Source organism: Anoplolepis gracilipes, chromosome 13 (assembly GCF_047496725.1).
Source record: "Anoplolepis gracilipes chromosome 13, ASM4749672v1, whole genome shotgun sequence".
Taxonomy (NCBI): Eukaryota; Metazoa; Arthropoda; class Insecta; order Hymenoptera; family Formicidae; genus Anoplolepis; species Anoplolepis gracilipes.
This window is the reverse complement of record NC_132982.1, coordinates 2,466,717-2,482,444: the sequence shown is the minus strand read 5'-3', so window position 1 is coordinate 2,482,444 and position 15,728 is coordinate 2,466,717. Positions and strand designations below refer to the sequence as shown.

At 39.1% G+C, this 15,728-nt stretch overlaps 1 protein-coding gene across 3 annotated transcripts; it reads left to right on the top strand.

Moving 5' to 3' along the window:
• Window positions 1–70: 70 nt before the first annotated feature.
• Window positions 71–15,305, top strand: LOC140672220 (uncharacterized). 3 transcript variants are annotated; one of them, XM_072904162.1, is made up of 8 exons: window positions 71–851; window positions 1,439–1,673; window positions 2,586–3,625; window positions 3,708–4,575; window positions 4,832–5,181; window positions 6,788–7,160; window positions 7,956–8,026; window positions 8,148–15,305. In XM_072904162.1, exons 2-8 carry the CDS (start codon window positions 1,533–1,535, stop codon window positions 9,154–9,156), a joined length of 3,852 nt encoding a protein of 1,283 aa, XP_072760263.1. In that variant the 5' UTR covers window positions 71–851; window positions 1,439–1,532; the 3' UTR covers window positions 9,157–15,305. The 3 variants fall into 3 exon arrangements, with proteins under 3 accessions (XP_072760263.1, XP_072760261.1, XP_072760262.1); XM_072904160.1 differs by having other exon boundaries at window positions 73–851; window positions 1,439–1,985; XM_072904161.1 differs by having other exon boundaries at window positions 73–1,085; window positions 1,439–1,985.
• Window positions 15,306–15,728: the final 423 nt, after the last annotated feature.

The following is a 15,728-nucleotide window of genomic DNA, read 5'->3' as shown; positions in this document are numbered from 1 at the left end:
GAATATAATTGAATATGTTAATTAAATTTCCAACTAAGTTCAACTTGCAAAAATTATTTTTATTTGCTTATAATTTCTGACATAAAAAGAATCGTTTAGAAGTTTAAAATCTCATTAAAATGTCAAAGATTTATTTTCTTTCACATATTACCGATCGACCTTCCTAAGTCTTGATTTACATTAGTTTTACATTTTCAAATAATTCTTATATGCATTATCATCAATCTCGAAAGCTATTATTGTTTTTTATTTATTTCAGTCAAGAAAAGAAAAAAATCGAATCCAAGAGCGCGCAGATGAAATCAGGTCACGGGGCTTCCGGGACACCCCGTGTGTATTAGGAGCCTCAAGAAATCCGTTCTTTTTTAATTCATAGAATGCTGCGAGAGACATTTATAACGGGCGTCAGCAAAATTCGCGAGTGTTGGTGGCATTGTCAGAGAGCCGCCGATACACACACACACACACATATTCATGAAGAGAGACAGGCGCAATACAAACGAGAATGCCACGAGCGCGCTCCCATGGACCACAAGGTACTACAGGGGTGAAATTTAAAGGGAGGGGCTGCTCGCGAAAATGGCCGTTACGCACGGGGTAGATTGTCCGGGGGTGGGCAAGTGACCCGGGGGGGGGGGTGGTGGCTCTTCGTGTCGCTCCTTCGTGTCCTCCGCGAACGAACCGCGACGACCAATTGACCGACTGCCTCGCGACGATCGACACGGTTTTATATCACATTCCCGTTTACGATCGACAACAGCTATTATGCGGCGACGGCCAAAAAGCGATCCCTGCTCGGCTCTTCTTAAACCCCCACCGGACGCGCGACCTTCCATCCCTTCCGTCAAGAGGTAAGGTCGTCTCTGTTTTGTGCACCCTATTTTACGAATTATGCCACCAGAATCTCTCTCGCCCCAAAGTGCGTGTGTATGTCTGTCTCTATGTGTGTATGTGTGTGTGTATGTGCGTGTGCGTGTGTATAAGGTGTGTCTGTTTATTTTTTTTTTTTTTTGTACTTGGAGAGAGTTATTCTGACACTTGCGAAAAATCAAGTGGAAGTGGAGTAACCACCGTCCCTGACATAGGTGAAATAGATTTCTCTGTGTAAACGTAATATTTTACTCAATCGTGTATGATATTACTTTTTAAAGGAAGAAGGAAATTATTAAAATATATATATATATACTATATAATAATTTTATATTAATAGCTTTTATAAAAAGTTATTATATGTTGACTTTCAAGTTTTTTTCATAAAACATTGAGATATTTGACAGCGTATAACGTGTGAGAAAAATGTAATTAAAAATAATCTAAAATAAAAATATTTTACACCGAGAGATACTAATAAATATTTAGTAATGCAAATTTATCTTTCACACATCACCTACCAATGGTATATATATACATACATAGACACACACACTATTACTTTCAGATTAGGCCCGCTCTTTGACAATGTACGTCAAAAAAGCTAAAAAATAGCTAGGAAAAAAGAGGAAGGGGAGAATAAACAAGGAAAACCGAGGAAGATGCTTGGCTCCTATTCGGGAGTGGTGATCCTCCTCCTGTTAGGGGCTTCTGTGTCAGTGTCCGGCACCGCGGATGTTGCGAAATCTCTAAGAGCGGCGAAGGCCAGGCTTAGATCGTCTTACGCATCCTGGCGGATAGTGGTATGTTTAACTCAGCCCCAGACCCCTTTCAAGACAGACGTACAGAGAGCATGGGAGGAAGCGAGACTGGAATCCTTTCACGCGGACATGGACGTGTCGTATATAGAGGCAAGGATGGCACCCATGACAGATTCCCTGTCGTATCCCTTGTCACTGTTAAACAAATTTTGTACAGACATCGAAGGCGGAAAGACAGTATTAAGCCTTATTATAGGGGGAGGATCGGCAGCCAAATTTCTCGTCACGGCTGCTGCAGCCTTGAACCTTCCAGCTTTATGGTTGCCGTTCACCCATCGAGATTTTCTTCGCCAGGTACACGTTTATGAAATTTAGAATTGCACAGTTGAAGCTATGCTAAAAAAACGAAATATATGTGTACAGGGTGTTCCCAATTACGTGCGAAAAAAATTGAAGAGATGATTTCTTGAAGAAATGTTCAACCAATATCCCAAATAGCCTAGTTTTTGAGGTACAGGGTGTTATAAGATTTTAAAAAGCAGGACCTCAACTTTAGCTTCCTCGATTTTCAGAATTAAATCCTTTGGATTTGTTTTATGTGTTTATTCTTAGTTTATACTTTAGATAGATTTAAAGGAGTCATGAGAAACAATCCGTAATATATTTGAACGTACTCTCAATCAATGAAGGAGAACAGATTTACGTATCATAAAGGTATCAGACAGGTGAATCTAATGATTCCTATAATTTTGTTTAATTTTGTTTTGATCAAAATATATTTTTTGAAATCTCATTTTTGTGACCTTGAACACCTTGTAACTTACTGTTAGTTTAGGAACATCCTGTATTTTCCCTTTATCTGTTATCACTAAATTCCGTTTTATAGAATGAACCAATGATACCAAAATGTCTCGCAATACACACGGATAAAGGATATTATTCTTGTTTATTTAGGGAAATCTTGGCCGATTTGAGAATCGCATAGGTTCGAGCCCGAGAGAGATCGGAGCAGCAGCTGCCGCCCTGATGCATCGAGCCAATTGGCATGCGTTCACCCTCCTGGTCGACACCACCCTGTTGCCCGTGACCCATCTATTACAAACGAACCAGCCGACGAAGCTGACGCCTCGCGCGATCATACATCTGCCGACCAACGACAGGACTTTGAGATTGAGACTGAGACGGGTGGCCGAGGAGAATGGCAGTGGCGGAGTCGTGGTGATGGCGTGCGATTTGAACAATGCCCGCAAAATCCTAGGAGCAGCTGGCAAATTCGAGATGCTCTCGGGCAGATTCCTGTGGCTGTGGCTGGACCTCAAGGCGGAGCTACGTCCGAACGAGCCCAACGTCATCAGTTCGATGATTCACGGTACGCGCGTCGTCGCCGCCGCCGCAGCCGCGACGAACAACGAGAATTCGCCGCTGCTGGAGCGAACGATAAATCTAGTGCCGACGAAGGACGAGCGACCGCCGCCGTTGATGAGTTCGTTGCCGAGTCTAGCGAATGATATACACCGGCTGCAGGAGTATAGGTGGCGAGACGAGAAGATTGTGACTAAGCGGGAGGACAGAGTCTTCAATTTCGACGAGGAGGAAGAGGGGAGATCGCTTGCGAGCGACAGGGAACTCAATTCCAAGAACTTTATGCCGGTCGGAATGCTCGCGCTCAGACCGTCCGGCATCAAGATCATGGGCGGCGACACCATACTCTCGAGAATGCTGAGGGAAACCTCGCAGGCGTTGGATGAGACTTTTCACGAGACGAAGCAGCGATTGGGCCGTATGCGTGAACCACAGCTCAGGGAACACTTCGTCCCGGAATGCTTTCCGGATCGTAACGCCAGATTCATGACGAGCGACGCGAGGGAGAACGTTTCCGCGATACTGACGGGCAAACTGAGGAGATCCATGAGACAGATCTCTAAGGACAAGGCGGAGTTTCAACTGCTGAACTTGCAGGCCGTCAGGTTTCCTGGGAATAAGACTCAATTAAGGTTTAACTCGCAGGCCGTAAATATTTCCATCATTTCGCGTACTCGAAGGCTGAAGATAATTAATCACCCCAATATTTAACAGGTGGACCAAAGTTGGCACTGTCAAGGGCGGTAAAGAGGTCCGTCTCGATACCATAATCTGGCCAGGTGGTGGTATCGTGCCGGCGTACCTCGAGCAGGGCGGCGAGAAGATTGGGATGCCAATTTATCGCATTGTCACCGCCGTGGCGTCACCCTTCACGATGGTCACGAGTCTGCAGGAGGGTTTCTGCTTGCGCGGTCTCATCTGCCAGCAGGGTGACACCGTCATGTGCTGCTACGGGCTGAGCATGGATCTGCTGACGGTGGTCGCGCGCGAGTTAGGCTTCCGCTTCAATCTCTACCTGGCCGAGGACGGACTGTTCGGCAAACGGAACGGCCGTAGCGGAACCTGGAACGGCGTGATGGGCGAACTGGTGTCCGGCCGGGCTCAGATGGCGTTCGCGCCCCTAAGCGTATCCGCTCATCGCGCTGTAGTGGTGGACTTTACCACCCCGTACTACTTCAGCGGCGTGAGTTTTCTCACGGCGCCGAAACTCCGTTCCGAGATACCGCTGTTCGCGTTCCTGTTTCCGTTTAGCACGGAGCTGTGGATCGCCGTGTTCACCTCCCTCAATTTCACCGCTATTGCCGTCGCTCTTTATGAGTGGTTCAGCCCGTTCGGCCTGAATCCCTGGGGCAGGCAGCGCAGCAAGAACTTCTCCATCGCCTCCGCGCTCTGGGTGATGTGGGGCCTCCTGTGCGGCCATCTCGTGGCCTTTAAAGCACCGAAATCCTGGCCTAACAAGTTCCTCATCAATATTTGGGGCGGCTTCTCCGTTATCTTCGTGGCATCCTACACGGCCAACATTGCCGCCCTTATCGCCGGTCTGTTTTTTCACTCTGCAGTGAGCAATTATCACGATAAAAGCGTAAGTGTCTCGGTTCTTTTTTATTATCGGTAAATTTGTGCTGACTCTTCAAAGCTACTGTATAAAAAAGAATATAAAAGATCTTTTTTTTTTTTTTTATTTCAATTGTATTCTCACTACTAATTAATTATTGTTTATGTTATGTGTCGAATTTATTATTATTTATAAAATATTATAAATTAAATAAATTTGTACTTGTTTATCTATATTTCCAGCTTTCAATCGTAGATCTCTGAAACCTGTGTATATTTTACAGTTGTTATCACAGAGAGTTGCTGCGCCAAGAGCATCCGCAGCCGAGTATTATGTGCAAAGAGCAAATCCGCAATTATGGTCTCACATGTCTCGATACTCCCTGTCGGACGTCGCCGAGGGGGTGGAAAGATTGAGAAACGGCACCCTGGACATCCTCATCGCGGACACGCCGATCTTGGATTACTATCGCGCAACCGATGACGGTTGTCGCTTGCAGAAGATTGGCGACACCATCAACGAAGACACTTACGCGATCGCCCTTACTAAGGGACATCCCTTGAAAGAGAGCATATCTAAAGTCATAGCGAATTATACGAGCAACGGCTTGCTCGACATGCTGCAGGAGAAATGGTGAGTGACGCGCAAAAAAATAAGCGCAAAAATTGAATAATCGATATCGGTTCGCGGACAAGCTTCCTTTTTGTTTGCGCGATAACGGGAGCGTAATAATTGCGTTGGACTAAAATACATTAAGTGGTAAATAAAGTCTGTGTTGCGCAGAAAATATGAGTAGCGTGCAAACATTCTTTTCTATCTAAGTCTCATCAATTTTCTTTTGCTACTGTAAATCTCTAAAAACACATTTCTCACACATATATGTAAGATCAACCATTCCATTCGGAGATTTTTACACGCGCGCGCGCACACATACACACACACACACATATATATAATATATGTAAGGTGTCTCATTTTATTTTTAACAGTCAAATATCTCGATATCACATAGTTTTAGAAAAAGAATGTTTCAGACAAAAGTTGTATGATTTTAAGAATATAAGAAGGGAACATAAGATGGTAGTAATGATTTAACCTTGAATGTTTCAAGGTCACGTAATGATTAGCTTCCATTTCTTAAGTGAAATCCCTTTTCATTACATATTCTTATAACTCACTTCGAGAATTTTTCAAAACACTGCTATAATGAAGTTTCTTTTTTTGTTAGGTATTTTTGGAATTATAAGGCTTGAAAATTTCAGTATTTTGATATACATGTAAAATATAAAATATTGTGTAAATGTAAAACATGCAGTTTTCGATAATCTTACCTTAATACTTTTATGCACAGAGTGAATGAAATGAATCAATTTGGTGTAAAGAAAACACATAGTTGTTTAAAAAAATAGTTATAAAAAAAGTATGTAGTTATTGTCGTTGCAAATTCATATTTTTTAAACACTATTTTTTTATATCAAAATGCTGAAACTTTTATATCAAAATACTGATGCTTTATTTTCAAAATACAAAATGTCAAAGTTGAGAAAAAAATGAAAATTTCGAAAATTTTATTCAATTTTGATATGCGTATATGTTTGAATAAAATATCTCTCTCTCTCTCTCTCTCTCTCTATATATATATATATATATATAAAATCTAAATTTTTATTTTTTCCTCAACTTTGACATTCTATATTTTGAAAACAAAGCACTTTAGGATATACAATCATAGGATATTTTCTTCATAAAATAAGCCAAGGAATATCCCTTCAAATTTTTTGCACTTAGGAAACACCTTATACATATATGTATCCTTTTCCTCAGTTCGTCGTCTCTGACAGAGGCGTGATGACTTCTCTTTTTCATATCATGATTGCGTACGCGGATAGTACACGTATATGTATGTGTATACATGTATATGGGACCTACATTTTTAACGCCTGTTCCGAACAGCTAATTTTTGTAGAGAAGTGCTCATGGCAAGTTTACTCTCGGTGGGTTGCCAGCCTCCTTCCGAGAGGAGAGCGAGCGTATATAATTTTTCTGCTCTTATCGAGGATCGAACCCGGGACCTTTGGCTTAGTAGACCGATACGCTGTCTACTGTGCCACGCTTCGCCTCAAATATATGTATACATTATTTACTTATATGAATCGGGGATCATCAACATAGCACTAAAGAAGCTATTACAATCTAAAGGCTAGCGAGGCGGATACCTTATAAAACGAGCTCGTTTCAGGTATGGTGGTCTGCCATGCCTCGGAGGTCGACAAGGTATGGACGCGGGCCTAGATACTGAGTCTGGCGGTCAACCCAGGCCACTCGGAGTGGCGTCCGTTGCCGGGGTATTTTGCCTGCTTGGGATGGGTGTGGTAGTCGGTACCATCATACTGGCGGGCGAGCATCTGTTCTACAAGTACACGTTACCGCGATTGCGAGACAGACCGGAGGATTCCATTTGGCGCAGCCGTAACGTCATGTTCTTCTCGCAGAAGCTGTACAGGTTCATCAATTGCGTGGAACTAGTCTCGCCGCATCACGCTGCTCGGGAATTAGTGCATACGGTACGACAGGGCCAAATCGCGTCGCTCTTCCAGAAAAGCGTCAAACGAGTGCGTATCGTCAAATTTTTTTTTCAAGTAGCATATGATCTGACGCCAATTCGTGAATATAAATCTTGAAAAGCAGCGTTTATACAAGATTCTGAATTTATACAATTATTCTGAAATAATTGAAAAACACTTGGTCTAGTTTAGCTTATGAAAAATTGCTGATTTTTAGGAATTTTTTTTAAAGAATATTATTTTTCTTGACGTCTTATTACATATATTTCTATTGATGTTTAAATAATAGATTAGTATTTTTAAATCTTGGATATATATTTCATTAGAAAAAAAATTTAAAATTAATAGTAGTGTTATTTTAAAATTAGATATTTCAATTTTGTTGATTTTTTTCATTTTTTTAAGGGCAGAAAAATATGAAATATTAATTTTTTAATTCTAATTAGTTTAGTATCCTCAAATGTGTTCTTCTTCAAAAGTATTCTCTCAAAAAAATTGAAATTAGATCCAGTTTTCAAGATATCTGTCACGTCAACTTTGAAAACAATATTTTGAGTAAAACATGTTTAAAGTTTTACAGGTCCATTTAAAGACTCATGCATTATTTTATTCAAAGTATTATAATTCCGTCATTTTTACGAATTTTTTTAATAAAATTGAAAGATATCTTCTTTAGACTTTCGAAAAATATAAAAAAAAGGAATTTCCCTCTACTCGGCTCTAAAAATACAATTGGTTTTTTTTTAATTTTAGACAAAAGATTGTCAAAGATTTATGCTTACGAACTTACTGATAGTACGTTTATTTTAGTCTTTAAATATTTATAATGTTTCCATGTTCCAGAAGGAACATGAGCAACGTCGCAGACGTAAAAGCAAAGCGCAATTCTTCGAAATGATTCAAGAAATCCGAAGGTAAGGGAATCATCAGATATTCCTTTTCACAATATCGTACTCTCATAATCAATCTTACAAAAAAATAGGAGAGAATATTAGGAATTAGTGCACCGAGTATTCAATTATTCTAATTTTCCAGAGTTCAACAGGAGGAGAAAATCGAGACGGTACCTGAGGAACCTACGGACACCGCGAAGAAGGACGAGAAACTGGGGAAGGGTAGAGAGAGGAGTCGTAGTAAGAGTCCCCTGATGCCTCGTAGTCCGAAACGCTCGGAGAAGAGCAGGAGCTCGACTAACCTTTCGGCGTCCCGTCTTGGATTATCTCCGGTGAGTCTCGACGCGCCGATGAAGCCGCGCGAGTTCACCCTCAGCAGCACCAATCTGCGGGCGAGAAGCCCGCTGGAGACAGTCGGACGTAGATTGAGCCACGGCGATGGCGGTTCGCCGCCACCGCGTCTCGGTTCCAATCTCGGCGGCAGTGCCACCTTACGTCCGTTTGCGCCTACTAGGAGCGACTCGACCGGAGGCGGCACGCCAACTGTCAGACGTGACTCCGCTGCAGCTGGAGGCGGTGGAGGAGGTGCGCCGACCCCGAGGTACTCTCGTAGCCCTGCCAAGCGGGGTCAGTCCTTCCCGGTGTTTGCCACCCTGAGACCGCCGCACTCGGCCGGCTATCAGACGTCCAAGAGCCCGTTATTGTCGCCCAACAGCGAACTCACGTCCGCCATCGGAAGAAAATTGTCGCGCGAATGGGGATCCGGGACTCTCAGTCTTACCAGGTCATCGGAGGCTATAGGCGGTGGCGGTAGCGGTAGCGGTAGCGCTGGCGGTGGTGGTGGCGGTGGCAGAAGCGGCGGTGGTTCAACCTACACTCTGAATCAAGAGATGACGCTCTCGCTGAGTCGTTCCACGGATGAAGAAAAGGTCCAGGGAGAAACGGTGCCCCTCAAGAAGCCCATACGGCGTGCCAGGAGCCATGAGAATCGCGACAGCGGTAAACTGATGGTAGACCTGCCGTCGCCTAGATTGACCCAACCGGTGGTGGGTGGCCGGTCGGTGAGCGAGCGAACCAAAAAGCAACTAGAGTCTGAGCTAAAGGCGATTCTAAGTGCTAGAGCCCATCATCGCGACCTGCATCCTCCTTGATAGGAGACTGCCCCTAATTAGAAAGAGGGTTCTCGAAAGAACATTCGGCTTTGGATGATCGCTCTGAGCCTCTGAGGGGCTTTGATTTAAGCAATATCAGATTTATAGGTCAATTTGTAGAAGAAATCCGATACAGTTTCAAAGAAATTAAGAACTCACACGGCGGAGAGCAAGCGGGAGAAACTTCTTCTGCGTAAAAGGGATAGAAAGGATGGACGGGGAGGGGGGAGGAGGAGAGGAAAAATCTCTTTGATTGTTCATACGTTGTTACGTACATTAATAATATAGGATAACGTCGATAAACAAAAGTGCTATAAACTTTAGTAGTGATGTCTTAAATAGTTAGCGAGATTCACACGAGTACACTAAGATATTTTCTTGTTGGCATTTTAACTCTACATTAACCGGGCAGCCTAGGTGAGTCTCTCTCTCTCTCTCGATTGTTACGGTACCAGATATTGTGTACGCTACAGCGTTTCTCAACTCTGATTTTTTTCTGGCGATTATTAGCGCGTATAGTTCTCTGTATTCTGAAAAAAATCCAAGTTTCTTGAAGCTGTTAAGGCATTTACTAAATCAGGGACCTGTTCAAGTTTCTCTCAATGATAACAATCGTTTGGCCGCACGGATACAACGAACACACACGTGATGATTTCTGGATAGAATCTTAGTATCTTTGTTTTCACATTTCTTCCCATTCCGTCTAATAAAGTGCTTTTGCTCGCGAACAGAAACTCGAACAGACCTGTACTATCCCTTTTGAGAGAGTGTAAATATCTCGAGATATAGACTATATTGTTCCTTCGTCTCGTCGTAACGCGAATACTGTAAATATAAAAAAATATATACATATATATATATATGTATATATTTTTTTATATTTACAGTAGTATATATAGGAATTTTTCGCATAGACAGGAAATACGTAAAATAATGATCTCGTGTTGAGAAACGCTGCTTTAACGAACTTCGTCGAATTGGACTGCATACTGCCATATTTAATAATTCCTGTGACTGCGGAAGGAGAGACTCGCTCGATGGACTCTCGGCGTAGAATGACCACTAATCGCGATGGATAAAATATGCATTAATTAATCTTACAATTATCATCGCGCCTGTCAAAAGGGAAAGGATACTATAAAAAAAAGGTGAATGGAATTCTAATCCGAGTCTAATATATTCGTGACACACACGGGTTATTCAATACGGGAGAGGAGGTGTCATTAGGAGATCCTCCTAATTTAAAATAAGAGAAAAAATTTCGTAGCCACAGTTACGTGTGCGTGCGCGGTCGCGGATTCTTCGCGTGACTTACGATTATTTCCTAAAGCAGTGCCAAAGATCAATATTATACGCGATATAATTCAAATCTCTCTCCATCCTTTGCTTTATCTTACACGAAAAAAAGTGTATAATAATAATAGAACACGATTTTTAGCAAGGTAAGCGCCAGAGACAAGGAAAAAAAAAGACCGCGATATATTATACTGATAATCTCTAATAATCATTTGTTTTTTGCTGCGACTCGGTAAACTTCCGACGATTTTACTAGACTGATAGATGAAAATTTAATTCAGGAATTGTAAATGAAACATTATTGGAATTGAATAATTGTTACTGATCGATGTGCATGTCCCATGTGTTTTTGTCTATCGAATCACTTTGATGAAAGAGGGCGAACTCTCTCACACGTGTCTAGTCTCATTATTATTATTATTCGACTTACAATTAGATGGTAGAGTGTGGATGTGTATGGGACTAAATTTTAATTAATTACTTTTTAAAAAAAAAAAAGAAAAAAGGAGGATTTATGAGCGAGGCCTTAGAGGAGTTAGTCGTATCCGCCCAAAAATATACTTTACTTAACTAGTACTGTACTAATACTGTACTCGAATATTTCACTACATTACATTATATAATAGAGTATATATATATACACATATATATATATATATATATATATACATAGACATTTAGTTTCACATAGTTTCCTTAGTAGAAAATGCTATTGTATTCAGAGAACTTACAGACTAAAAAAATCCCTCGAGTTAGTAGAGTAGATATATATCTCCGTGTGTGTGTATGAAGGTGTATGTGTGACTATTCAACGGGAATGAGAAGCGAGCATGACCGCCAAGACTAGAGCAGTCTATACACTTGGACACTCCGGTAGCTAGAAGAATGTCATTGTCTTTGTTAGTGATCGTGATTAGATAGTTTCGAGAGAGAGTTTCGATTATGAAAAAAGAGCGCCAAAAGCTACGATCGATGAAAGTGAAATGATTCCTGAATGATTGCACTAGTCGTTCCATCCGTAAAGTTTTCCATAAACGCACCTCAACTAACTTAAGGTAACAGCTCCTTTCTCTCTTTCTCTCTCTTTATCTTCTGAAATTTATCTCTTTTGATTGTACACATCAAGAGTACTGACACTGGTTTAAATTATATTGTCGCTTTAAAAGCTCTGAAAAGTAAGAAGGATTTTTTTTAGGGAAACTCTTTATAGCGTTTAATCTGTGTGTATTGCAATTAATTCAGGAAGTGATCAAAATACAAACATAGGGGGCCAGTCTAGAGTCACCCGCGCCTAAAGAAATCAAAGATAGACTTATTGAAATTAATTTATAAGCTGTAATTCTTTGTAACATGTGGGTTCTGCCGGCGATTTGGTTCAGTAGGGCTCTCTCTCTCTCTCTCTCTCTCTCTCTCTCTCTCTCTCTCTCTCTCTCTCTCTCTCTCTCTCTCTCTCTCTCTCTCTCTTTCTGTTTTCATTACGTGTTTCGTTTTTGTAAACGTCTCGGGAAAGCCTGGCATCCTTCAAGGATCCTCCTGTACATATGTGTCTTCTACTAGATACCTGAAGGAACACTATTGCACTGAATTAAAGGTCGAGCCCCCTACTTCTTTGTGCGCCAACAAGAGCCTGATTAGTTACACACGTTATACACGCACGGAAAGATAAGAGCAAACTGCACTTATTGTCTTTTGTTTGAGAAAGTTCTAAATTTCCGAAACGGTCTCAATAGTTGCAATTTTATAATTGCCATATGATATTATAGATTGAACACAATTCAAGAAGAGCAAACTTTAGATTTATATATATAATTTAGAGTAGTATCACTTGTTTCCTGTTATTGGATTATTCCTTGTGAAAAATAATGTACAGAAAGTTTGAAGAATTATTTTCAAGGTATATACACGGGGTGAGGAAAAAGTATGGAAACTCTGAAAAATCTCGAAAAATATAAGTTTTATAGAAAAATATTTTAGGTAAAAATTACATTGTTTCGAGAGGGACATAAGATGGTGTCATTGATTTGACCTTGAATAGTCGCTTGAAGATCACCTTTAATTTCTTAAATGGAACATCCTATTTTTAATTGCATATTGTTGTAGCTTATCTCGAAAGCTCTCTAAAATACTATAATAAAACTTCTTTTGCTTAAGAATTTCCTGAGATACATATTTTAAAGTTTGTTATGATACTTTTTAATATAAAATATGAAATAAATGAAAAAAATAAATAGATCATGCCTTAGATGGCCGGACCCTCGATTTTGCCTTAGATTTTTTTTCCGTACAACTTGCATTTTTTAAGATTTATCAGGATTTCTATGCTTCTTCGTCACCCTGTATATATAGGGTGTCCCATTTTAATTCCTTCAGTGAAATATCTCGAAAAATACGGAAAATTCGAAAAAATATTTCAGACAATTTATATGGTTTCTAGGGGGGCATAAGACGGTGCTATTAGTTTGACCTTGAAGAGTCACATGAAGGTCACGTGAAGGTCATTTTGAATTTTTTAAATGGAACACCCTATATATTTTTGCATATTCTTGTAGCTTATCTTAAGAGCTTTCCAAAACACTGTGATAAAATGTTTTTTCATTAAACACTTTTCGAGTTATAAGGCTTCAAAGTTGCAATATTTTGACATAAAATACAAGATATCTCGTAAAATATTCATTTTTCGATTATCTTACCTTAATACTTTTATGCACAGAATAACGAGACAAATCAATTGGCGTAATTAAAACACATAATTATGTTAAAGTAAAAATGTGTAACTGCTAGTTGCAAATTCAGATTTTTTCTTAAAGATAACTATGTGTTTTCTTTACACCAATTGATTCATCTCATTATTCTGTGGATAAAAGTATTAAAGTAAGATAATCGAGGAATGAATATATTTTAGGAGATATCTTGTATTTTATGTCAAAATATTGCAACTTTGAAGCCTTATAACTCGAAAAGTATTTAATGAAAAAACATTTTATCATAGTATTTTGGAAAGCTCTCGAAGTCAGCTACAAGAATATGTGACAAAAAATAGGGGGTGCTATTTAAAAAAATTGAGGTGACCTTCACGTGACCGTCAAATGACTCTTCAAGGTCAGACCAATAGTACCATCTTATGGCCCCCTCGAAACCATACAACTTTTGCCTGAAACATTTTTCTCTCCCAGGCTTGGTTTTCGGAGATATTCGACTGGAGGAATTAAAATGGGACACCTTGTATACACACACACACACACACACACACACATATATATATATATATATATATATATATATATATATGTATATAGTTTAAGAAAATATGTAAATATTTTTTTCAATAATTTATGAAATATTTTTCGAGTTTTTGATCTCTTAAGAAGACGCTTACCTCATTGCATTATCTCATTGCAATGCACGCATGTGTGCATATTATTATTATTATAAATATGATATCTAGAATTGCCGGCCTATATACACAATGCACAAGCAAGATTTCCTATTTTTTTACGAATCACGCATTTTTTTCTGCGAGACTCATCTTGAATTTTCAAGTGCACTCTCGCTCTTCTCTTTCCATCACAGTTCTCCCGACGCATTGTGCTTGATGACGATGCGAGGAAGGAACACAAATACAATTCGAATGTATATATATCTGTGCAAAAAGAATTGCGAATTAGAGTATCATCAAGAGAGTAATACAGACGTAATAGAGGAGAGGACAAAAAAAGGAAACGCGTGAGAATGAGAAGCAAAATATGACATATATACACCAATTAGTGAAAAATTCATTGTTTCGAGAAAAGTTGAATTAAATAATCAAATCGCACACAGTTTACACCTCATTGATTAACGGCATCGTATTAATTCATTCACTAACCGGCAATAAAATTATTCTACAAAGCACTGCCATAATTTGAACTGTTGTTACGTTGATTTCAAAGTCCTGCCAAATAATACCACTATTTGATATTGTCTAATAAACCGGTTTTTATCCTGCTAAGTGATGAATTAATATGCAAATGCCTTTCTGTACTGTTATCAAATATTTTTCTACAGAATGTATCAATTTATACTTAACATATGTGTTTTTTTTTGCAAAAATTATTTCTATATCCATGAAAATTCTTCATTATTTCTTCGTTAAAAATATACAGCATTAATTATATAGTTTTAAAAATTATTCTTTTCATTTTTAATGCAATCCTCAATTCTTCTAATTTTAGAGAGTTGCATATATTTTTTTTTTCTCGTTGTGATTGAAACGCCGTCAGTATTAAAGATCTCTCGGTTTTCATTCCAACATGTGATATTCTTAATTTGTCACTTGCTAAGCAGGCATCGGCTATAACATATAATGTAACGCATTAGAATTTTATGGAATAATTAAACGTAAGAAATTATAATATATAGAACATGGCTTCTCCATTTAATGTATAATTGCAAATGAGTTACCGCGTGGCGTGTATCTCATTGTTTTTTCACACCGCATACTTACTTGCAAAGTGACAGCTTAATCAGTCACGCTGGACAGGCTGCGAGTGAATTTCGTTTCTCTCACATGTAAGAATCTCGTAAATACGTAAATTGAATATTCTGCGCATAAATATTCATCGACTCATCAATCAATCAATCAATCAATGATAGCGGTCGACGTCGTGTAAAGCGTTATAGAAAAAAAGGATCATTAATAAAAAGGAAAAAAAAAAACCGACGATCCCCTCCAATCGCGGTGACTTGTTGGCGTACGACATTAGGATAGGTTCCTCGTAACCTACCTACCTCGTCTCTCTTGTTACGCCTACTGCTACACTGTTATTGTTGATGAAAAACTCCATATTAATAAGAAATAAATATATTATCTCAAAGTTCTCTATAGTACTCTTCGTCTCCAAAACCCGTCAAAAAAATTAAAGAATACCGTAATTTTATTGTAATTTTTTTTATTTTATTTAGTTTTTAATTAATTTAATTTGTAATTTTTATAATTCATCGCGTGATATCCTAAACATTTTTTTCAAGTGTTTTATCTCTATAAATACACGCATAAGATGGACAGCATTCGTGTATGCGTCGTATTACTGTTTTGGATCATTATAGACGTATATTTAAGATTTGATTGAAAAGAATATATAACAGGTTTTTATTCAATAATCAAACCAAAAGCTGGTAATAATCATTTACAATCAATTACATCTGTAATTTTAAAAGTATAGACACATATTTATATCCTCCGTGTAAAACGAACAGAAGTATTCAAATTACAGCATTAAATCAATTGAATATTTATA

Bases quoted from the DNA above. Each gene is read 5' to 3' on its own strand.
- LOC140672220 (XM_072904160.1), top strand. From the start codon at position 1,533: ATGCTTGGCTCCTATTCGGGAGTGGTGATCCTCCTCCTGTTAGGGGCT. The intron at 3,626-3,707 runs GTTTAACTCGCA...AATATTTAACAG, and splicing joins GGGAATAAGACTCAATTAAG to GTGGACCAAAGTTGGCACTG. The intron at 4,576-4,831 runs GTAAGTGTCTCG...TATATTTTACAG, and splicing joins GCAATTATCACGATAAAAGC to TTGTTATCACAGAGAGTTGC.